Source organism: Hibiscus syriacus, unplaced genomic scaffold (assembly GCF_006381635.1).
Source record: "Hibiscus syriacus cultivar Baekdansim isolate YM2019G1 unplaced genomic scaffold, ASM638163v2 tig00111458_pilon, whole genome shotgun sequence".
In the NCBI taxonomy this organism is placed as follows: domain Eukaryota; kingdom Viridiplantae; phylum Streptophyta; class Magnoliopsida; order Malvales; family Malvaceae; genus Hibiscus; species Hibiscus syriacus.
Genome location: NW_024063097.1, coordinates 165,300 through 190,874, shown reverse-complemented (window position 1 = coordinate 190,874; position 25,575 = coordinate 165,300). Strand labels below are relative to the sequence as shown.

The 25,575-nt window shown below is 36.0% G+C and overlaps 1 protein-coding gene across 1 annotated transcript; it reads right to left on the bottom strand.

The window, feature by feature from the left end:
- Nucleotides 1-14,577: 14,577 nt before the first annotated feature.
- Nucleotides 14,578-15,015, bottom strand: LOC120163508 (classical arabinogalactan protein 9-like). Its single transcript, XM_039173433.1, has one exon. It carries the CDS (start codon nt 15,013-15,015, stop codon nt 14,578-14,580), a length of 438 nt encoding a protein of 145 aa, XP_039029364.1.
- Nucleotides 15,016-25,575: the final 10,560 nt, after the last annotated feature.

Here is a 25,575-nt window from a genome sequence, read left to right as displayed (position 1 = left end):
AACACTTTGTCCCCAACTATGAACTCGATGTCCTTATGCTCCAATGGGGTTTTCCTTTGTGAATCTATAAAAATGAAAGAGAGACTTGAACAATGGAGGGTAGCGAGAATAAAACAGTGGCAGTAATTAATCAAACAAAAGGACTTCAAGGAATCACATTTCAGAATCCATTTACTTTGAAAGTGGGTCAAGTATTCATTGCTTTGGCATTGGCTGTGGCATTGGTATTAGCATGGGTCTCCCATTGAATCTAGGTACTCCCATTAACATTCTCCTTGCATATACACGATTCATTGAATTTTTTTAGTACATTTCTTCTGAATGCAAAAATCTAATCTTTGAGTTGTACCGATGGAATGGGGTGCTTGGTTTTGTCCCAAGAATGATGATAATTTTTCAAATTTTCTTCCCAAGGAAACTTGTATGTATCTATTTTGATATCACTTTCTTTTATTTTGTTTTCTTAACCATATTGAGTAATAGATAATGGCTATATTATTTGATGGGAAAATTCTAGTAAGTGGAATGAATAGTAGTTTTATGTTTGACTTTTGGTGGTTTTTGAACTGGTAAAGATTGAACATTTTTAGTCTTCTCATAGTGGTTTAGCTTTACCATATGTTAGTCCAAATTCTAATATTAGAATCAAGAATGAAATGTGTATTCTTTCACATATATTATGTTAACTAGGGGTGCTTAATGAGTTGAGCAGTGATTTAAATCGCGGTCGCGTTTTCGGTCATGTCGCGTTTACTGCTATTGCGGCCACAACGGGTGCTATTGTGGGTATAGCGGGTATATCAGAAGGCAGCGCTACTGCTATTTCGTGGATGCTATCGTGGTCGCAGACCTCTATTTAAAACCTTGAGTTGAGCAGCTGGTGAGCAGCTCGAACTCGGCTCAGTCGAGCAAAGTCCAACTTTCCTCCATAAGTTTGTGAGCAGCTCTTTAATTTTTTTATATAATTTTTTTAGTAATTATTTAAAAAAAATATTTTATTCAAAAAAAATCTAATTTACTAATGGATAATATAAAAGATGATAAATTGTTAATCTATTAATTTTCTAATAAAAAACAAAAAAACAAATTATTAATTAATATTTTATTAAACCCAAAAATCAAACATATTTATTATTTTAATGTATTTGTGGGTTGTTACTTTGGATTTTAGACTTTGAAATTGCTTCATACACTCTTTTGATATTTTTTTGTTAAATTTATTAATTTATGTTTGTATTAACCTATATATAGTATTAGTAGATTTTACCTATAGTTAAGAAAATAAGATAAAAATTTCGATGAACTTAACGAACATCAAGCTTAACGAGCAACGAGAATCAAGCATAATAAGTGGAGCAACAAGTTTTTTTTAACGAGCATGAATCAGGCATTGTCTAACTCACGATCGTCTTGCTCGATAATGATAGGGAAGCAGTGGTGGGTTAATGAACGTTGCTCTTGTTGAAGAATCAAACCTAGAAAGCTCTAGACTCGATGAAGAACAATGGAGAATGAATAGGGGAAGGTGGTGGCAGTAAATAGGGTTCTTAGGGTTTCTTTTAGGTGCTGGAAACAAGGTAAGAAACAATATTAAAACAAGATAAAGAAAAGATAAAGGAATTGAAAATAAAGTAAGATAACCAAGAAATCAAAAGATCTCCCTTATGAAGGTGAACGGTAAAGATGATTGATGGCGTGGATGGATATGTGGAAAATCGATGGATAATGTCCTATCGAGCCCTCCTAGTCACAATGAAAAGGAAAACAATAATATGACTCTAACCAACCCTCCTAGTCGCAATGAAAAGGCAAATTAGAGTGTGAAGATTAATCTCACTCACAAGAAATTGAAAGAACTCCAGGAGAAGAAGCTTCGAAGGCACAAGGCAATCAACACTTGCAAAAACGAACTCTCATTGTATTATTAATCAAAGAAATCTTAATTACAAAGTTGAATGAAACCTCCTTTATATAGGGGATGAGTTCTAAAGGTCCTAAATAACTAATGAATAAAATAATAATAAACTAAACATGTCTTAACTCTAATTCCTAATAAAATAATAATAACTAAAAATAATATTTTAACCCAACCTTAATACCTAATAAAATAATAAATATAATCCTAAAAGATAATGCATCATCCTATATTAAGTTATATTAAAAATAATCAATAAAAATATTGAAAATTCGTAATATTTACAAAATCCCGTATTAATCCCGTATAGGATTTTCTGCATGTACCATCTTCACTAAAATAGCCATATCTTGAGTTCCCGAAATCGGATTGATGCAATTCAGGAACCGTTAGAAATATAAGAGATAGACGGTCATATCTAAAGAAGACATATTGACTAAATAAGATCAGGATCCTATTCAAAAAGTTGACGCAAGTCTGCTTCTGTTCTGATCTTCTTTTCCAATGCTTGGACGAGTGGATCATTTGGAAGAGTTATTACTTATTCCTTTGATGTGAGCCTTATGATGCATGTATCATCCTCCCTTTCTTCAAAAAGATTCGACCTCGAATCTGAAACATTAAAGGGAGCAACATTAGAATCATTTAATGATTCATTCACATTATACTTACCGAATAGATATGCTTTGAATCTTTGAGACTTTGTTCTTCTAATAGGTTCGAGTAGAAACATTAGTCCAAAGAAGCATGTATTATGGACTCTGATGCATGTATCATTCCCCCACTCCTCAAAAGGATTTTTCCTCGAATCTGAAAATCCAAAAGAAAGAGAATTAGATGTGTTGAAAGAAAAACTTGTGAAATATTTACCAGGATCAATGTGATGTGTCTTTATGCGTTTTAGTCGAGGTTTATTTTTTGTAGGAACTGAGTTCTTGTAGTATTCAAATCCTATTTTGCATACAAGTCTTGTAATATGATGTTTAGGTTGAAATTCACCATGGCACTGACCACTGTTGGTTTTCTGTATAATTGCTTCAGATAATTTCTCCATGGTTTTACTCGTGTGTGGCGAGAATGAGTGATTAAAAACCATATCAACTGGTTTGTTAAAGTAATCCCTTAAGTATCTTAAGTGTGGTTCATGAATTAAGAATTCTCGGGAGGAGATTTGTGGATTGTAGAACCTGTTTAATTTGCAAGGAAACTCATATACAAGATAAAACTCATTAAAAGCACTTTTAAAAGTATATGTAGAAATATCAGAAATATCCGAGTTATTGTGATATAGATCTTTGATATGTTCAATTCTCGGAATAGTAGTATGCGTTTGATAGGTAAGAGAATACCTTCATGGTAGTGCATCGTCTACTGTGTTTTGCTTACCTTAGTCTGTTACGCACTTAAAGGAGTTGTGTTTAGTATGGATGACAACTTCATGAGCCTTACCTTGTAAAAAGCAGAAGAAGTACGTTACAATGTCATTAAAATGAATAATAAAATACTTACCTTTGGACTCCCATAAATCGTGACTCTTCATTGATATGGAATAGTGATTAGGACTTTCAGGTGGTAACCCATCAAGAGGGTCACCTAACACCATTCGAAAACTCTTGGAGATGGAAGATGGTGTGGGCCAGTCTCGTGTTGCTTTTACATTTTCATCATTTACATGGATTTCTTGTGCATGAACTATAAAGCCTGTAGAGTTGTTCAAATCATGTTTCGTCATTAAGATGACGTCGCGACTAAGGCTTTCCTGGATGTAGCCTTTTCGTAACAAATCTAACTCTTTGGTTTCTTCGATATTGTATGTTTAACGAGGTATGATGGAACCTTGAATTAGATTGGTTTGGTATTATTTTCCTCTTTCCAGTCGTAATTCGTTAGGTGGATCACCTAACACTTCTCGAAAATCCTGTAACAAAGATGAAAACACACTAGGCAAATCCTTGTTAATGTTAGAAATCGAAACAATTGATTCCCTAAAGTGAACAAGGATGAAAGGTTGTTTGTAAAGAAGGTTCTCTCTCAATTCTTTTGTGCTCACACATGGATTTTGAGTCACTCTTTTCTTCTCACAATTAGGTTCACTCACCTCCCATGGGCCATTATTCTTTTGGCTTTTGTAACTAGTGACCTCTTTTGTTTTTTGCCTCTTTCTCATATTTTTCTTTTTTTTCTTTCCCTACCTCCTCACAAATTATCATTTGATCTTTAGGGGCTGAAAGTGTGTCATTATTTGCTGGTCGTTCTTTCTCCTTGTTAGATTTGTCATATCTTGGCTTTTTTTTTTGAGAAGATGGAGTAGAAGATGAGGAAAGATTTGAAGAATTACCTTCGTAAGAGGATGAAGTACCTTCGTAATGTTCTCTGAATCGGAATCTCCTTTGGATTTGTGTTTCGATTGTCATTGTTTTCTTTAGTGTATCTTCAAGGTTTTCGTTCCCATGGAGGTCAAGAAGATTAGTGATGTTTGAGTTCAAGTTGTAAGTGTCTTGTTGTTATTGTCGCCCGTTCTGAAATCATAACACTCAAAAGAAAATTTTTAAAGTAAAATAAAAATAAAAGAAAGAAAATTCAACAAAGCAAGAAACCTCACAAGTCACTCCAAGAAAGTAACACAACGAGAGTCAAGTAAGCCGATCTTGTACTCTTTAAAACTCACTTTACCAAGTAGTCTTGCACAGTTCGTATCGGAGTTTGATTAGTAGCAAAGGCGATAAGAAAATCTAAAAGTTCTAAGAGGCCAAACAAGGGTTAGACTCCAAGAGAACGAGAATGCAAGGAAGGAAGAAGTATGCAAACACTTTAATCCTAATAATACAAGAAAGATAATGTGTTAGATAATGCAAAAGAACAATGAAAAGGAAAAACAAAAGAACCAAAAGCACTAAGACTCAAAGAAAAAAAGAACCAAACCAGAAAATCTAGAAAACGCTGGATCAACGTGAGCAATATTTTTGAGGGGGTTATCGGTGTCCAAAAATTTTGGAAATTTTTTTTGAATGTATTTCGATGCGTCAAGAAACCACCTGTAAAATTTCAGAACCAAATACCTTCAGTAGTATCCAGTAGACTCTGTTGAACGATGAGTCCTCAAACAATCTGTTTTTCGTGATCACTTTGTTTGAAGGCGTACTTGATCTCCAAAAATTCTGATTTTTTTGTGTGAATGATCTTGAATATATGAAGTTGTAATCTGGAAATTTAACCACGAAATTCCTTCTTTAGAATTTTCAAGGAATTCAACAAGTTCTAGACCAAATCTGTCGATGAAACTTGAATGATGTATTTGAAGGCTCTAATGAACTCTGATTGGGGTAAAATTTGGACTGGATATTACACTAAGGATGAATATGAGATCTGGAGAATATCAACCCTAAATTCCTTCATTTGCAATTTTTTCAATTTTTGTGACTTTTTGATTTTTTTTTGAGCTTTTTCTTTTTCTTCTTTTTTTTTTTTGAAAAATAGAAAACAAACAAGAAGGATTTGAATCTAAATTAAAATTAAATAACAAGAACTTGAAACGATGAATATTTTGTGAACCAGCTCCGTTGGGGTACCTTGACGGTTTTGTGTGCAAAAACAAGCAAGATTGTTTGCTTCTTTCCAAGAATCGGCCCAAATCTGATACCAATTGATAGGGAAGCAGTGACGGATTGATGAACGTTGCTCTTGTTGAAGAATCAAACCTAGAAAGCTCTAGACTCGATGAAGAATAATGGAGAATGAATAGGGGAAGGTGACAGCATCAAATAAGGTTCTTAGGGTTTATTTTAGGTGCTGGAAACAAGGTAAGAAACAAGATTAAAGCAAGATAAAGAAAAGATAAAGGAATTGCAAATAAAGTAAGATAACTAAGAAATCAAAAGATCTCCCTTATGAAGGTGAACGGTAAAGATGATTGATGGTGTGGATGAATATGTGGTAAATCAATGGATAATGTCCTATCGAGCCCTCCTAGTCGTAATGAAAAGGCAAACACGATAATATGTCTCTAACCAACCCTCCTAGTCGTGATGAAAAGGCAAATTAGAGTGTGAAGATTAATCTCCCTCACAAGAACTTGAAAGAACTCCAGGAGAAGAAGCTTCGAAGGCACAAGGCAATCAACACTTGCAAAAACGAACTCTCGTTGTATTATTAATCAAAGAAATCTTAATTACAAAGTTGAATGAAGCCTCCTTTATATAGGGATTGAGTTCTAAAGGTCCTAAATAACTAATGAATAAAATAATAATAAACTAAACATGTATTAACTCTAATTCCTAATAAAATAATAATAACTAAAAATAATATTTTAACCCAAACTTAATTCCTAATAAAATAATAAATATAATTCTAAAAGATAATGCATCATCCTATATTAAGTTATATTACAAATAATCAATAAATATATTAAAAAATCGTAATATTTACAAAATCCCGTATAGGATTTTCTGCATGCACCTTCTTCAGTAAAATGACCATATCTTGAGTTCCCAATATCGGATTGATGCGATTCAAGAACCGTTGGAAAGATAAGAGACATACGGTCGTATGTACACAAGATATCTTGACTAAATAAGATCAGGTTAAAATAGTCGTCGCAAGTGTGCTTCTGTTCTGATCTTCTTTTCCAATGCTTAGACAAGTGGATCATTTGGAAGAGTTATTACTTCTTCATTTGATGTGAGCCTTGTGATGCATGTATCATCCTCCCTTTCTTAAAAAAGATTCGACCTCGAATCTGAAACATTAAAGGGAGCAACATGAGAATCATTTAATGATTCATTCACATTATACTTACCGAATAGATATGCTTTGAATCTTCGAGACTTTGTTCTTCTAATATGTTCGAGTAGAAACATTAGTCCAAAGAAGCATGTATTATGGACTCTGGTGCATATATTAGATAAGCACCCCTAGTGTTAACTATGCTATATATCATGTGCGATACCGATGGTGGGCCAAGTTATGTCTGCAACTAGAGGAGTAACTGATGCGTTCTTTGGTGTTAACAGACATGTAAACATTGTTGTAAGTCATATATACATGTGGTTATGATTGTCATTGACATTGATTTTGGTTGCTTGATATTTCATGATGTGCTTATGGAGCCTTTCTCGTGTTTTTCTTAGTTATGGAAATTGGGAGCTAAGAGCATTCAAGCTGGGGTTGGTGTGGAGTCGGTCTTGGCGATGGTTTTGGTGTTGGTATGCAATTATGTTTAAAACAAATAACCCAGTACTTATTGGGATATCGATTTTTTGAATTATGGCATTGATGGCATGTGCATTTGTGCACCTTACTATTTCAAAATGAGGGGAATTACTGATTATTTCTCTTGAATTCTTATTATTTCTATCTTTGTACCTTAACCGACAATGACATTTTATCGCAATGCTACAAATTATCCGGTAGTGACTGTCAATCGCATGAACTATAGATGATGTTTCTGATAGTAAAAGGTTTAGAGGACTTACTGTGAAGCCTGAGGTGATGCATCAAATTCAATGTAGTATCATGGTATGTATGATTTTCTTATATAACATCTGTTTCTTCTATTGTGTTTTTGCTTTAGTGTATTTAAACTTTTAACCTGAACTTTTTGAGTTTGATGATGAAGTTCGGAATGGCTTCCAATGGACCCTCCCAAAATCCATTCGGAAACATGAAGCACATAGTGTCAAAGCTAGTAGATCCAACATCTCAAGGTTTGCACGGACATGGAATTACGAGCATAGGTTTGGCTTATGAAAAAGAATAACCAAAATCTCCTACTGAGACATCTTTTGGAATTCGAACAGAAATGGTTCTTAATAGTTTTTGGAAAATCCGGTTTTGATGAAGGAACCGGGCTAAATGAACTGGTATGCAAGACTACCTTTATGCTTGTTGTTGGGAAATTAGGCTATGTAACATAGGAAATAAACGAACGGTAAAGAAAATAAAGAACACATGATTTAAAGAGGTTCAGCAAGGTGCCTACGTCCTCGAGAGCGAGGAGCGGTTGTTTTATTATTATTAGCAATAATCATTAACAATTAGGTTACAATTAAATAATATAGAAGTAAACCTGGTACAATTACCAAAATAACCCGTTATAATTACATAACATAAAAGTAACTCTGTTCACTTCGCTCACTCCGCTCCAGTATCTGTCCTTCAACTGGTATACGAGTTATACCTATCAAATCTCCACCTTGGCGAATATCCTTCCCCTTAGGAGATGAAATAAAAAATAGGGAAAGTGGGTTGGCCTACCACACTTCTCTAGCAACTGTAAACATTCAACAAGTCCAAGTAATGCATGAACTTGTCAGAAGTATCTGGCTTGGTCAACATATCAGATGCATTCTCACTAGTATGAACCTTCTGTAACAATATCTCTCCAGATGCAGTCAACTCTCTAATCTTGTGAAACCTCACATCAATATGCTTAGTTCTAGCATGATACACCTGATTTTTAGCCAAATGAATATCACTTTGGTTGTCACAATGCAACTGAACTCCACCTTCCTGAATACCCAATTTCTTCGGTAGCCCAGTAAGCCATAAAGCTTCTTTTGAAGCTTCAGCTGCTTCCATGTATTTAGCTTTAGTTGTGGATAATGCCATAATAGACTGAACAATTGACTTCCAACACAGGGACCCTCCACCAAGAGTAAAAACATACCAAGCTATAGATCTTCTATCATCCAAATCACCTGCATAGTCTGAATCTACGTATCCTACAATCAAAGGATTATCCTACTGATTACCAAAAACAATTTCATTCCCTACAGTTCCCTTCAAATACCTGAAAATCCACTTGACTGCTTCCCATTGTTGTCTATCTGGTTTAGACATATATTTACAAACTTGACTAACAACATGAGCTAAATCAGGGCGAGTACATACCATTGCATACATCAAGCAACCAACTGCACTGGCATTTGGAACCTTTGTCATGTCTACAACTTCCTTATCTATCTTAGGACACTGTTATGATGAAAGCTTAAAATGATTTACCAATGGAGTGCTTACTGGCTTTGCCTTGCTCATCCCAAACCTGTCTAACACTTTCTCAACATACCCTGCTGATATAACCACGGTTTCCTTGAGCCTCTATCCATGTGAATCTCTATTCCAAGAATTTTCTTTGCAACACCTAAGTCTTTCATATCAAATTCTTGGCTCAATAAAGCTTTCAAACCAACAACATCATGCATATTCTTTGCAGCAATCAACATATCATCAACATATAGTAGAAGAAAAATAAAAGAACCATCATCAGGGCTCTTAACATAAACACAACAATCATACTCACATCGGTTGTAGCCAATCTTAATCATATCGGAGTCGAACCGTTTATATCATTGTTTTGGAGATTGTTTCAACCCATATAAGGATTTCTTCAACCTATAAACCAAATGCTCATGTCCAGGTTGAGTGAACCCTTCTGGCAGCTGCATATAAATATGCTCATCTAAATCACCACGCAAAAATGCAATTTTAACATTCATATGCTCTAAATGCAAATCCCAACTAGCTACTAATGCAAGTACTGCCTTGATTGAAGTATGCCTAACCATATATGAGAAAAATTTTCATCATAATCTACTCCCTTCTGCTATGAAAAACCCTTTGCTACCAATCGAGCCTTGAACGTTTTCCCCTATTTTTCTGATACTGATGGTTTCATTTTATACACCCATATGCAACCAATAGCCTTCTTTCCCTCAAGAAGTCAAACCAGCTCCCATGTATGATTTTTTTGCAAAGACTTCATCTCCTCAACTATTGCAGCCATCCATTTCCCTTTCTCCTAACTAGTAATAGCGCCTTGGAAAGTAACTGGATCATAACTACTAATGTGAAATGCAAAGGGGACCATGTCTTCAAAACTCAATCTGTTTGGAGCCTTTATATTCGTCCGTCTCTATCTGTCTATGGCTAAATTATAATCCTATAAATCAACTGTATTAAAACCACCAGAAGTTGGATTAAAACTTTCCTTTCTCTCAGCTGCTACTGTATATTGTTCTAAATCCATTAGTGCCTTGTCTTGATTTTGCTGCAACATGAACTACTCATCAAAGACTACATATCTGTTGATCACAACTTTCTTTGCAATCAGATCCTAAAACTTGTATCCTTTGACACCTTTCTTGTAGCCCAAAAAGATGCAATTCTTCAAATTTACATCAAGTTTTGATCTCTCATCACCAGGTAGATGCACATAAGCAAGATAATCAAAAATTTATAAGTGACCAAAATTAACTATTTTACCTGTCCATACCTCTTATGCAACCATGCCACCCAATGATTCCCTTGGTGATCTGTTAATGAGGTAGCATGCCATGCTCACAACCTCTGCCCAGAAGCTTTTAGGAAGCCCTGTATTCAATCTCAAGCATCTTGCCCTTTCATTCAATGACTTGTTCATCCTTTTTGCAACACCATTTTGTTATGGTGTCTTGCGCACTATAAAATGCCTCTGAATCCCATGCTCCTCATAGAATTTTAGAAACTGTGAATCAGTGTACTCTATGCAATTATCAGTCCTCAAATACTTGATGTTTCTACTAGTTTGGTTATCCACCTCAGCTTTCCACAACTTAAACTTGGCAAAACATTTAGATTTTTGTTTCAAGAAATACACTCAAACTTTTCTAAAAAATCGTCAATAAAAGTAACATAGTACATCGATTCACCTAATGATATTTTTTGTTAGGTCCCCATACACCAGAATACATATTATCAAGAATCCTTTAATTTTGTGCTTTCTAGTAGTGAAAATAACTCTAGTCTATTTACCAAGAACACAAAACTTGCAGAAATCGAGCTTGCATCTTTTAACACCATGCAATAAATTTCTTTTATGCAATTCAACAATTCCACGTTCACTAAGATGAGCAAGACACATATGCCATAGTTTTGTATTATCATCATATGACTCAACAAAATGAACTCCACCTACAACTGTACTCCCTAATAGTTTTTAGATATTCTCTGTAATCATCTTTCCTTTCATCACAGTCAATGCACCTTTAATAATTCTAATGGTTTCCCTATCCTCATTTGCATTATGAATAAAACTATTCTCATGTAAAATGCCTAAGGAAATTAGATTCTTTTTTCAAATTTGATATATGCCTAAAACCACATAATGCCCTAACAGTACCGTCATACATCTTAATTATAACTTCACAAATACCAATAATATTGCAACATCTGTCATCACCTAAATAGACAAAACCAGAATTAACAGACATGTATGTCGAAAACCACTCCCTGTTAGGCATTATGTGATAAAAGAATCATGAATCAAGAATACATGCATCTATCAACTGAGTTGTTGAAATAGAAAGCATATCACCATCACTATAATTTGTATTGTCATCCTACACCACATTCACTGACTTGGATAATTCATCACGTTTCTCATCAGTCTTTTTTTTCCACTTTGGACAGTCTCTCTTCATATGTCTCGGCTCCTAGCAGTTGTAGCAATTAATTATCTTTTTGCCCCTAGAATTTGATCTGGAATTTTGTTTTCCAGACCCCTCCTTCTCTGACTTTCTTCCATGGTCTTGATTACCTTCAATAAATAAACTATCAATATGAGAGCTTTCCCCTGCATTCTACTTTCGCTGATTGTGAGCCAACAAGGCTGCAGTAATCTCTTCAACTTTGATTGTTTCTTTCCCATATGTAAGAGTAGTCACCATGTGCTCGTAAGAGGAAGGCAATGAACACAACATAATCATTGCTCTATATTCATCCTCATTCTTCGCATCAAGTTGATTCAAATCTGTAATTATTTGATTGAAGACATTCATGTGTTGCACCAAATCATGACCTTCCTGCATCTTCAGCCCATACAACCTCTGCTTTAGATACAGTTTATTCGTTAGAGATTTGGACATAAATTGACTTTCTAATTTCTTCCATATTTCTCCTAGAGACGACATACTCATTACGTGATACATAACCTCATCAGCCAAACATAATCGTATGGTTCATGCCTCTCACTGCTGTAGTTCTTCCCAATCTTCCTCCTTCATCGATTTCTGTTTTTGAGATCGTAGAGCTTTCAAAATCCCTTGCAGCGCCAACAAATCTTTTACCCTCGTTTGTCATAATCCAAAGTTTCTATGACCATTAAATTTCACCACTTCGAGTTTCACACCTGACATAATCATCTCAACACGCTCTTGATACCAATTGTTGAGAAATCAGGCTAAGTAACACATGAAATGAATGAACTGTAAAGAAAATAAAGAACAAAAGATTTAACGAGGTTTGGCAAGGTGCCTACGTCCTCGGGAGCGATGAGCGACTGTTTTCTTATTATTAGCAATAATCATTCACAATTAGGTTACAATTATATAATATAAAAGCAACCCTTGTACAATTACCAAAATAATCCCGTACCGTACTGTACGGGATTCGCTCCCGCATCCTCAACCCACTTAATCCTAGCTCACTCCGCTCCAACATCTATCCTCCAACTGCTATATGAGTCATACCTAACACTTGTGCATGTGGAATGTCATTTATATAACATCTTATGGAGGTGTATGGGTTTAATTTTCACTTCAGCAACTGAAAGAGTATCTGGGAATGGAAAGCAATCAAAAGAACATTCTTTAACATGCCACAAGCTGTCGCATTTGTTTTCGGTTTTGTTTATCGGTGATTGCAGTAGGCAGCAGCGATACTTAACTCGGTTTTGGTTGTTTTGTAGGCCGGGAGGTTGCGAACCGAAAACAACATGCTTCAATTGGTAATGCTCCTTATTTGGTTTTTGTCCTCTGCAAAGATCGTTGAATATTGGCATAATTCAAGCATAATCAGATGTGACGTTTCATGAATGTTGGACTTAAAACAGTAACTGTATCTCTCCAGAGGATTTATACACGGTAGATGTTGCTAGGTTTCGACGCACATTTGATTCATAAAGACTCAATTAGAATCGATAGTAAAGCACAGTTCATGTTTGCATTCTTCGTCTTGTTTGGAATTGTTTTAGTTTGTAATGAAATTTCTATTTTCATTCAGGTATTGAAGCATCAACAAATCATTGAAGAACTTATGCAGGAGAATCATAAGCTTCATCAGATACTCATGGAAGACCTGAAAATACCACCCAGCAAGTTCCAAACCAGCTACTCCTCGAGTAAAATGAAACCTCTTTGTTCAGAATGCTTCCATTGCTGAAGGAAACAGAGGAAAATAGACAATGATTATCGGCCTCGTGTTTCATTCGGATATGTCCACCTCTGACTAATCTCAATTCGATTTTCTATGTACCATTCGATTGTAGGCCAGCAAGCTAATTCCTTTCTATCTAGAAATCACGACAGACGTGACAGAAATGTTTGTTATTTTTACTCCAACAGGACTTCCTGAAGAAATAACGAAGACTCACACAGGATATCTAAATGTGTTTGGTTGTTCCTTTTTACTTTTACAGTAAATGTTAAAGTAGATATCATGTGATTTGTCTGAGTAGCCATAACTTCTACTGGACTTCGGTCAAATTGCCATTTCTTCACTCTTTCAGTATAAACCCTAAGCTTTATCCCTTGACACTACATTTCCATTAATTGAATTTTAGAAAGATTTGATGAGATAGATGGTATCTAATTCTTTGGTGAGGAAAGCATCCCATGTGCCCGACACTTTTATACTGGAAATTGGTTGTCTTTTGAGTTTCCTGGTCCACTGTACAGACTATCATCCATACATTTTCATTTTTGTATATAGAGTTTATGTTTTCATATCGTATCGCGTTTAAATTAAAGCTTTTGCACCACTAAAAAGAAGTCGTTAAAAATATCCTTAATGTTTAATCAAATAGTCATTTTAATCTTCTTTTTAATATTTTCGTCTATGCACAAATCAATTGATCTCAATGGTTAGAGGGATTGTTGTTATCCCTAGAGGTCTTAGGTTCGAGCATGTCATTTGCATGAGTGTTTGCGTTCATTGTCAAATAGTAGAAAATCTTTTGAACATATACTACATTATAATCACCGCGAACAATAATAAAAAAAATTTGTCACACAACTTTTACTTTATGGTAAAAATGCCGTTAATTTTTGACTAAATAGTCATTTTTGCCATATTTTCTTTTTCTTTTAAGTATTTTAACTCAAAATATTTCATTTTAAGACAAAAAAAACTAACGATTTTTACCTAAGAATACAATTGTTTTACATTATGCATAAAATGAAAAAGTTGTGCACCCCAAAGGTAACTTCCCCCTTTCTTTTCCAAAAGTTGAATTAATCTTCATCTCTCATAGTCACCCACAAAGTCACCATACCTTTTTCTTCCTCCCAAGATTCATTTGCATCTCACATTAACCACCATTTACTTTCTCCATTTTATTTAGCAAAAATCAAATGGATAACCTTATAATTACTTAAAGATTTAACACTAATTATTACAATACGGAAAAACAAGGATCACACAAAGTCTCCATTTATTCATGCAAGTCAAAATGCTAAAATCCATCGTAAATCTCCAAGAAGAAATATCCCAACAAATCACAAATTCAGCTCCAAGAATGAACCAGAAGAGAGAATAGATGAAGCACAAATAAATCGTACATAAATAAATAGCTTAGTCTGCATAAAGTAAACGTAAAAAAGATAGAAAATTTTAAGAAAACATGGTGTGGGCTAAAAGAATAGTGCCACGGCTCCAAGCAACGCTAACAAAGACGTGCTATATTCATACGTTGAAGCGGCAAAACTCGGTGTGGACATAACCGGAGGCGTAGCCAATGCATTGTCGGGGGAGGAATCAGGTGATCCAGGGGGAAGAGCAATAGATGGCGAAGGAGCCATTCCCATGGGTGAAGGTGGTGAACTCATTGATGGGATTGGTACCGTTGAGGTTGATGGGGACGGTGTAGTAGGAGCCATTGATGGGCTTGGAGTTGTCGAAACCATGGGAGGAGGGCTAGACATCGGTGACGACGTTGGAGTCGCTGCTGGCGGAGGAGCGCCGCCGGTGGAGGGTGACAATGCTGGTGATGCGGTGGGGCTTTGAGCTATCGAGTTTGGTACCAAAGCAAGCAGAAGTGTCAACGTGGTCATAACCTGGAACTGAGCCATTGAGTTTTGCCCGGAAGAACCGAGTTAATGAGTCGAGTGAGAAATACCCGAGAGTCCTCTAAGGTTGAATATATATATATATAGAGAGAGGGCATTGAAAAATCCTTTCAAAATATATAGGAATAATGTAAAAAAAATCCTTTAATCTTTGACTAAATAATTATTTTGGTCCCTATTATTTTTTTTGAGCATTTTAATCCTAACATTTTATTTTTGAAATAAAAAAATATTTTTATAGATGGAAACCTTTAGTTAATAAACTATTAATGTTAAAAAATATGGAGTTCTTTTACCCTAAAATGAAATATAAGGCTAAAATACTTTAAAAAGAAAAGAATATAGGCCAATATGACTATTTTGGTAAGTATTGGGGTTAATTTAGATATTATGCCAAACATAAAAGTATAAGGTATTTGATGCTGCAGGACGCATTAACTAATGCGTGTACCCCAAAGGAATTTGGTCTCTTTTTGGGTTTGTAGTGGAGCACTTGCGGGGAGACATTCACTTAAAAGGACACTGTTCAACAAATCCAACCTAAGTTGAACCGGTTCTAACTTAATAGTATTTTTTTCTATATTACAATAGGAAGAATAATATTAATCGAATTACTATTTTTTATTACTATAGTTTATGTAATCAATACGCTTTTAGCTCAATTGATCTATATTGATAAAGAGTCAAGAGAATAGTATTTGTTTTGATGGTTAAGAACTGTCTGGTGAAGCCGAATCCTTTTATTCCAAATGAGACGTGGAAGACATTTCTGCTTTTTTAGGGTTCAATAAATAGAATTTACTTTGGGATGAGAGAGAATATTTGCATTTTTTAAAATAAAATATTAGAAAAAGGTCATTATTGTAGGTTATACAAGTTTCTTCCATTTAAGTTTAGATGCTTGAAGCATTGGAGCCAATCACTAAGCTTTTAAAACCAACACGTGTTGCGGAATACGGCTATCGGATAGAGCAAAATCGCAACTGATAATTTGAGAAAATAAAAATGAAAAAAAAGACACAAATTTTACGTGAAAAACTCCTAAATAAATAGGGTAAAAACCACGGGCAACGGTAGAAGAATTTCACTATGAGAAAATAAGAATTACAACTTCTCTCAATCTAACAAGGAGAAAACAATGATAATTCTCTCTTGATAAAAAGGAGAAGATAACTCTCAAGAAACTCTCTAAACTCTCTAGTAATGAGAGAAATCTAGAATGATTCGGGATGATTTTGAAGTTAAATAAGCTAGGGTATTTATAGTTGAAGCTTAAGGACTAATCTTATACCCTAAAGTACAGGAACTAAATTGAAATTATCCCTTTATCAAATGTCAACAAAATAAGCTATATTTTCCACAATTTTTGGTGTGCACTGAAAGCCACTGATTTAAGCCATTATTGATGACTTTCAACAATCTCCCACTTGAAGATTTGATTGGAACAATCATATCTTCACACCATTCTTTCTACCTTGTACCATCATGTTGCTTACGTCTCTGACATGCCACAAGAGGATCGGCACCAAGTAAATTTATCAACATTGATTGCCTTCGTCATGAAATCTGTTATGTTGTCTTTGGTATGTATTTTCTGCATATCTATTGTCCCTTCTTCCACCTTTTCAAGAATAAAATCGTACTGAACTCGTATGTGCTTTGTGTTTGAATGAAATGTTGGATTCCTTGCTAGATGCAAGGCGCTTTGACTATAATAAAACAAAGAGACATATTCTTGATTGTGCCCAAGCTCCTCCAATAGCATCTTCAACCAAATTGCTTCTTTATTGGCTTGTGTAGCTGCTACATATTCTGCCTCTATTGTGGATATAGCCACAACTGACTGCAATTTTAAAACCCAGCTTACAGCTCCACCAGCAACATTGAACACATATCTTGTAGTAGATTTTTTTTATCCAAATCACCTGCATAGTCAGAATCAAGATACCCATTGATAAGTAAGATCCTCCATAACATAATGCAACATTTGAAGTCCCTTTAATGTATCTCAGGATCCTCTTTACTGTATTCCAATGCTCTTTGCCTGGATTCGCCATGTACCGACTAACCACTCCCACTGCCTGTGCAATGCCTGGTCTTGTGGATATCATAACGAACATTAAACTTCCCACTGTTGTGCATACGATAATCGAGACATCGCCATCATCTCTTCTTCACTGCTAGGACTCATACTTGAGAATAATTTGAAGTTAATAGGAATAGGGGTAGAAATTGACTTACAATCTTGCATGTTGAATCGTGACAAAATATTCTTTAAGTAATTCTTTTGTGAAAGCCAAATCTTCTAATTACTTCTATCTCGGAGAATTTGCATCCCTAGAATCTTATTTTCTGATCCCAACTCCTTCATTTCAAATTTCCTAGTCAGTTGTGCCTTCAATTCTTCAATATGATCTTTGTTGGGTCCTGCAACCAACATGTCATCCACATACAACATCAATATAACAAAATTGTTATCACCAAACCTCTTGAAATAAGCACAAGAGTCTGCATTAAGTTTGTTGTATCCAAGGCACATAATGAAGGAATCAAATCTCTTATACCAACACCTCGGCGCCTGCTTTAGACCGTACAGAGATTTGTTCAACCTGCAAACCAAGTTATTCTTTTCTTTTTCTTCAAAAACTTCAGGCTGGAGCATGTAAATCTCTTCTTCAAGATTTCCGTGAAGAAAAACTGTTTTAACATCTAGCAATGTAGCACACATTGCTAAGACTACTCGAACTATTGTTAGTCGAACCACAGGAGAAAATATTTCATTGAAATCAATACATTCTTTTTGAGCATATCCTTTGACCACCAGTCTTGTACGATACCTCGCCACTTGATCGTCACCAATTCACTTGATTTTGAAGACCCATTTGTTACCAATTGTATTCATTCCTTGTGGTAGTCACACAAGGTCCCATGTATTATTTTTATGAAGGGCTTCGATTTCTTCTTGCATTGCCATCATCCACAGTGAAGCATCTGAGCTGTTTATTGCCTCCTGGTATGTTGATGGCTCACCTTCCTCTGTTAAAAGGCAGTATGCAATATTTCCTTCTATAACATAATCTAAGTGCCAATTGGGACGTCTTCTCACACGATCTGATTGACGAGTTGTTGGAGCTTAAGAACTATCTGGTTCTTGTTCATAATGTGCTGGTTCCGCTTCAAAAGAATCTCATTGTTCAAACTCCTTTTCCACATGTATCTGTGTAGTCTCTGACTTTTCAGTGCTATCATCTTCTTCTTTTCTTTGTAGTTTATCTTCTACAAAGATAACATCCCTGCTAATAACCACTTTGCGGGCAGTGGGATCCCACAAGCGATACCCATTTACTCCATCAGCATACCCCAAGAATTTGCATTTCCTGGATTTTGGATCCAACTTTGAAATTTCTTGGGAGTTGTATATCACGTACACAATACTTCCAAATACATGGAGGTTTGAATAATCAGCTGGTTTACCAGTCCACATCTTCATTGGTGTTTTTAGCTCTATTACAGTTGATGGAGCTCGATTCACCCAATAACAGACGGTATTGGCTGCTTCTGCCTAAAATGATTTTTCTAGGTCTGTAGCCCTCAACATTGCTCTTGTTCTTTCTAATAAGGTTCTGTTTATCCGCTCTGCCACTCCATTTTGTTGAGGAGTGTTCGCCATTGTGAACTGTCTTTTAATGCATTCTTTCCTGCAAAAGTCATCAAATTCTTCACTTGTGTATTCTCCTCCATTATATGTTCTGAAACACTTGATCTTATTTCCAGAATCAAGTTCCACCCGCAGTTTGAAGTTTTTGAAAGTAGAAAACACATATGACTTCTTTTTAATAGGGTACGCCCAACATCTCCTGGAGTAGTCATCAATAAATGAGACAAAATATTTTGCTTCGTCTAGGGATGTAACTGGTGCTTGCCATACGTCAGTGAACCAATTCTAGAACACTTTTGCCTCTAGAATTTGATGTGTTGAATTTCAACCGGTGTTGCTTACTTGTTATACAATGCTCACACAAAGGAAGTGATACCTTTGTTAAGCCTGGAAGTAGCTTTTACTCCACAAGGACTTTCATTCCTTGTTCTGACATGTATCCAAGTTTCTGATGCCATAACATTGCAGAATCTGAACTACATGAGGCAACAGAGGCTTCTGCTTCTAGCAAAGTCTCTCCCTTCAGCATGTACAAGTTTGCTGCTATCTTTTCACCTTTCATCACCATAAGCGCTCCACAAAATACCTTCCTGATTCCTTTCTATGTTTTAATCTTGCTTGCATTATTATCCAACAATCCGTAGGATAATAAATTTTTCTTCAGGCCTTTCACGTGCCGCACATCTCGAACAACTTTAATTGTTCCATCATACATTTTCAAATTGATGGTTCCCACGCCTACAATCTCTAAGGCATGATAATTGCAACTATACACAGATCCTCCTGAGACAAGTTCATAATGATGGAACCATTCTCTTCTTGAGGTTATGTGATATGTTGCTCCCGAATCAATGAGCCATATATCTACAAATCTTTTTCTACCTTCCACGGTGGTTGACGCTTCACAACATAGAGTATCTCCATCATGAAGTGTTTACGGTATTGCCTTGTGGATTGGAGTTTTTATTAGACTTCAATAATCCTTCTTCAAGTGACCATTCTTTCTACAGTTGTAGCACTTTAAATTCTTCTTGCTTCTTGACTTCGATCTACCATGTTTGTGACTGCTGTTTTGGCCACGTTCTGTTGATCTCTATCTCATCGTTGTCAACGCTTCTGCTTGTTGCAGATTTACTTGTCTATCTTCCTTGTTCTTGCGCCAATTTTCTTCTTGTAGAACAGCAGTTGCAACGTCATCGAAGACTAGACTGGTTACATTACTATTTGTCAAGTTGATGATGAGTTGATCATACGAATCAGGTAGACTTTGAAGTAGAAGTTCGACACGTTCTTGTTCTCCTATTGTACATCTTAAGGATGTAAGCTGAAAAAATAACGTATTCAGTGTGTTTAAGTGTTTCGTCACTGAAGTAGATTATGGCATACGGAGAGTGTACAATTTCTTCTTAAGGAAAATTTTATTGTGCAACGATGTGGCCTTGTATAGTATGGTGAGATGATCTCATATCTCCTTAGTTGTCTTCTTCTCTTCGATGCTTGACAATACTTCATCTGCTAATGCTAGATGAAAGTTTGCCATAATATTCTCGTCCATTTCGATCCATTTGTTGTCATATGTGAAATATATCGGTCTTTCACTGATAGCTGTTAGACAACCGTCTTTCCTTATGATGACCTTTATCTTCAATTTACACAATGAGAAATTTCTCTCATTGAACTTTTCAATATCAAATTTTGTTGCAATAGCTTCTATTACGAATAGCTCCCACTATTTCACTAACGTGAATAGTTATTTGGAACCTTCAAAGAATGGGTAATACCTTCTTACTTTCTTATGTTGGAGGATCCACCTTTTGGTGGCAACCACAAAGATAATAAGTAGATATTACACACTTTAATTTGGCTCTGATACCAATTATTGCGGAACACGGCTATCGTATAAAGCAAAATCACAACTGATAATTTGAGAAAATAAAAATGAAGAAAAAGAAGAAACAAATTTTACGTGAAAAACCCCTAAATAATAGATGGTAAAAACCACAGGCTACGATAGAAGAATTTTACTATGAGAAAATAGGAATTTCAACTTCTCTCAATCTAACAAGGAGAAAACAATGATAATTTTCTCTTGATAAAAAGAAGAAAACAACTCTCAAGAAACTCTCTAAATTCTCTAGTATTGGGAGAAAACTAGAATGATTTGGAATAGTTTTGAAGATAAATGAGCTATGATATTTATAGTTGAAGCTTAATGACTAATCTTATAAATACCATAAAGTATAGGGACTAAATTATAATTATCCCTTTATCAAATGTCAACAAAATAAAGCAAAATTTTCTACAATTTTCGATGTACACCGAAAACCCCGATTTCAGCCATTATTGCTGACTTTCAACAACGCGCTATCATGATTACACCCCTACAACCTCATAAACCACCATTTGACCTCCCCCTTCACAGATCTCCTAGTCTTCGATTTTTTAAGATTTTTTATAATATAATCTATCAAATGGTTAGTGATGAAATAAATGTTATTCTATTAGGTATTGAGTTCGAGCAACTACATTCATAGAATGTTTACGTTATCAATTATTAAGAAAATTTTAAGCATATCATCTTATAATCATTCCAGACTATTAACAAATAGTTTTCATAAATACAAATGTTTCAAACCAAAAATCAATGGCAGGGACCAGTGCCCAGAGTGGGGGCAATTCATGGCCTAACTGCAATCTGAGACTGCTGAGTTCTTTCACGAGAGAAAGAAGGCATCAAGGTTTTAAAGAAACATCTAGAGAGAATCACGACTGCACTACATACTAGCATGCATGCTTTAAAGGATTTTGTGTTCATCTTTGCTCATTCCAGATTAAACCATGGTTTAACTCCTCGCATAACAAGGGTTCTGATTAGCAGGTTACCATGTTTATGCTCCCTCAACAAAGTTGACTAAACAACAACATCATTGAGACGGTCCCAATTTTTGAGTTAAGGTTCCAATGTCGATCAGCTATATGGATTCAATTGTAACTGTAATTGGGCTCGTTAAGCGAAGAATGTGTTTAATCTGGTTGAGATTAGATATGATTGCCCATAAAACGGGACCTTTGAACATATATAAAAAAAAGTATGATTAACCCATTGATGAAAAGGAGCGAAAATTCATTAATTTTTATCGTATTTGGTCATATGAAAGGGGGACAAAAGGTTAGAGTGTGATATCACCCTTCTCTAATCTTGATCTTCATCCTTCAAAAACTATAGAGTTTAGGAACTAAAGAGTTGATCTTTTACATTTAAATCAATCATCTGGGGTTGAAGGAGGAAAGAATCATCATCGACACCCTATAAGCTTCAAGGAAAGTTCATCATATCCTCCAAGAGAAGATGTGTAACTACTTGAGGGCTTTGAAAATTTTAAGCTTTTTTTTTAATAGAAAGACCTCATTAAAAACCCCTTCTAGGACCTACAAAGGGAAAATAGTGTTTAGAAAATATTAACCAAGATCAATGTCATGAGTTACAGCAGAGACAATAACCTGGGAAACCTAGTCAAAAAAACAATGTATTCCCGATCTAAGTGCCAGGATGCTAACTCATGGGCCACTTTATTACAATTCTCGGAAAAAAAAACAACTTTGAAAGATACATGGAGTACAAAATGGATCGAGCTTCAGCCAGATGAAATCCTAGAGTGGACAAATCTACCACACTAGTCAATTTATTAGCCGCCATTGTCGAATCAGTCTCGAATACAAGTTGGTGCCAATAGTTCCCTTGAGCAACTTTAAACAAACAATCATAGCATGGATCTTGCAAGACCCACTTCAATGTAAATGGATGGAGATAAAGCCATACCACCCAATGGTAAACCTGTGGAATTCGAGCTATAACACCAATGGCAGCTAACTTTCCCTGAGAGTCAAAGCCCTATCTACGTTAATTTAACATAATTGGATCGAGGGGAAGCCAACGAGAAGTCAATACTTGCAACGAGCGCGCCAAGGAGGGGTGCACGCGATACATTCGCCCTAGAGCTTGCCTCCTAGCCGCTAAGAACTCCCGATGCAACATCGGGGCATTAAGAACTAGGATGGTTGAACTTTATTTCATGGATCTTTGTATTGCGACCATTCCAAAGCAGAACAATAATCCTGCAAAACCATCCTTATCAAGTGTAGATATCCTAGATTACAACCATTGTAAAGGAGTAGTGGTTTAACTAGTTAAGAACATACTTGTAGTCCACCAATACAAACGATTCTTGTGCAGATGGACAATCTTGCAAAGCATCAGTATTGTCTCCTCGTATAAGCTACACATTGGGCAGAGGCCATTACCTAAACCAGCTGCTCAGAATTGACTCCCTACAGGAAGCCTCCATGGCTAATCTCCAGGCAAAAACCCAGATATTGTGAGTACGCGTAATTTTTTTATGGTTTGCCAAGCTTTAGAAGTCGCTCGGATGAGTGTAACAGTCGTTGGAGCCACCAATATCCTGAACATACAGAATAGTTACCTGAATCATGATTAACCCACCAAGACCTCATCTTGACTAGGAGCAATTGAAGTGGCTAGGATTGTATCCGCATCAACAACTTCAAAAGTCTCTCGAACTTTCGACTCATTCTAACTTGCTTTCCTGTATGCTGGAACAAATAAGCCTTGAAACGTTGAATAGGAAGTGCGGAATAATCACCTAAAACTGTCGCAACTTTGAACCATCCCATCTATCCCGAAGTAAGTTAGATTTTATCCATCCCTATCCTTCAGTAGAAAGCTCCTTTAAATCCTGAGGTGTCTTATGAATACCTTTCCATGTATATGAGCTCCTATTACCAATGGGCGCATTAAGATGGTCACCAGTAGGGAAGTATTTTTCCTGTAACACTCTAGACAATAAGCAATCAGGATTATGATAAGAAGACAAATTGTTTGCTAACCATAGCCAGATTAAAGATCGTAGGTCTCGTAATCTGAGCCCTCCTCTTTTCGATTTGTAAATAGTCTGCCAAGCTATAAGAGGCCAACCATTCTGATATTTTCCCCGTCCACCAAAAGTGACGCATGACTTAGGGCATCTCATCAAGCATCTGTTATGGAAGGAGAAACATGACATTGCATATTGTGATAAAGCTTGAGCAACTGACTTTAGGAAGACCTCTCGCCCTCTATAGGAAAAGAGATGTTTAGTTCATCCTGTGATCCTCGTGACGACCTTGTCGCGTAATACCCAAATGTTGGGTCTTATTCTTACCAATAAAGTGGCAATCCAAATAATCCTAGAGAGCCAACTGCCTGTATGCCAAACACATCAATCAATTATTGACGGTGTTCAGTGATTGTTAGGACTAAAGTAAATAAGATTTTCAGATTCACTTGTTGTCCTGATGAACGTGCATTTAAATTAGTATTTGTTTATCAGTGGCCTCAGACAATTTTTTTTCAGGAAAACCAAACTATCGTCAGCAAAGAGTAACAAAGAAACCTGAGGGCCCGATTGTCTTGCACGAATACCCTTAATTTTATTGTCTCGCTGCGCTTTATGGAACATAGCAGATAACCCTGTGTTACAAAGAGGAACAGGAATGGCAACAGGGGGTCCCCCTGATGAAGTCCTCGGGATGGAAGATTCACTAGTAAATGATCATTGACCTTTACTAAAAAAGTAACTGATGTCACACAACGCTTAATTGTCTCTACAAAACACGGAGCGGAACCAAGTTTCAACATAATGGCTCTTAAGAATCCCCATTCAAACCCCGATCATAAGCCTTTTCAATATGTTCTGGCTCATATGTTCTGGCTCATCAACTTTCAGGATCAAAACGAGAATTGTCTTGTACCGTAGCCTATCATATGTCCATGAAAAAGTTAGGCATAGATCAATGATATCTTGTCCTACAACATCCCAATGTAAATGAAAGAAGCTTCCTGGTAAACCATCGGGACCAGGGGCTTTATTGGGATTAATATCCCTAAAGGCAGCAATGACTTCGTCAGCGTAAAGGGTTTGCATAAATCAGTATTCACATCCGAAGTATTACCTTATCAATGACTTCAAGGATACTATCTTCTTGATCGAGATCAGAAGTAGTAAATAATTCTTGAAAATAATCTACCACAATCTCTTTAAGAGCTTCATCTTGAGTCATCCAATGCCCTGATTTATCGAATAAATCGTGAATCATGTTACTCTTCCGTCTTTGACTACCTCGGGCGTGAAAGAATCTCACATTTCAATCGACATTAGATAACCAATCGACACGCGATCGTTGGGCCCAATATTCTCTTCCCTATTGAGCAGTCGCTGAAGTTCATGCTTCGCAGCAAAGAACAAGCCATATTATTCCTATTGAGACGTCTAGAGAGCCCACTGTTGACTTTCCTTCTAAGACTACTAATACGAGCCTTAACATTTGAAAATTATCTAGTTGCTAGTCTTGAAGTGTAGTACCAACAATCGTTATTTATCAATAGCATTGTCGTGGGTGTGATCATGCCGCGTGGACACGGTCCTTGCAAGCTTGCTCATTCGACCAGCAAGTATCACAACGAAAAGAGTCTTCACGTGCATGCCTATTACCACCTGATGCTGCCACTTGTGGTCATAATGAGGTAACAATGGTCGGAATGTTTTGCGTATTCCGAGACCACACGAAAAGAGTTTAAGCTCTGGAAAACTTCTCTAGCCATTTGTGTTTACGTATTCTAAATTCATTTTCTTCTACCTTTAAGCTTTAGTTTCATTTTTTAAATTTATTATTCTTGTTTGATTAGTAAAGAGGGAAGAACCTTCAAATGCTGAGAAAGAGAGAGTTGGTGAAGCTAAAGAAACGAGTTTCATTTTGTTATTAAGCTTAGATACATCTTTGAATGTTGGTATATTAAATGCTGGGTGTTTTGAGTGTTGAGCGTGCTTTAATAACTTCGGTGATGATTT

What these genes read in the sequence shown, in the direction of transcription:
- LOC120163508 (XM_039173433.1), bottom strand. Translation starts at nt 15,015, where the DNA reads ATGGCTCAGTTCCAGGTTATGACCACGTTGACACTTCTGCTTGCTTTG.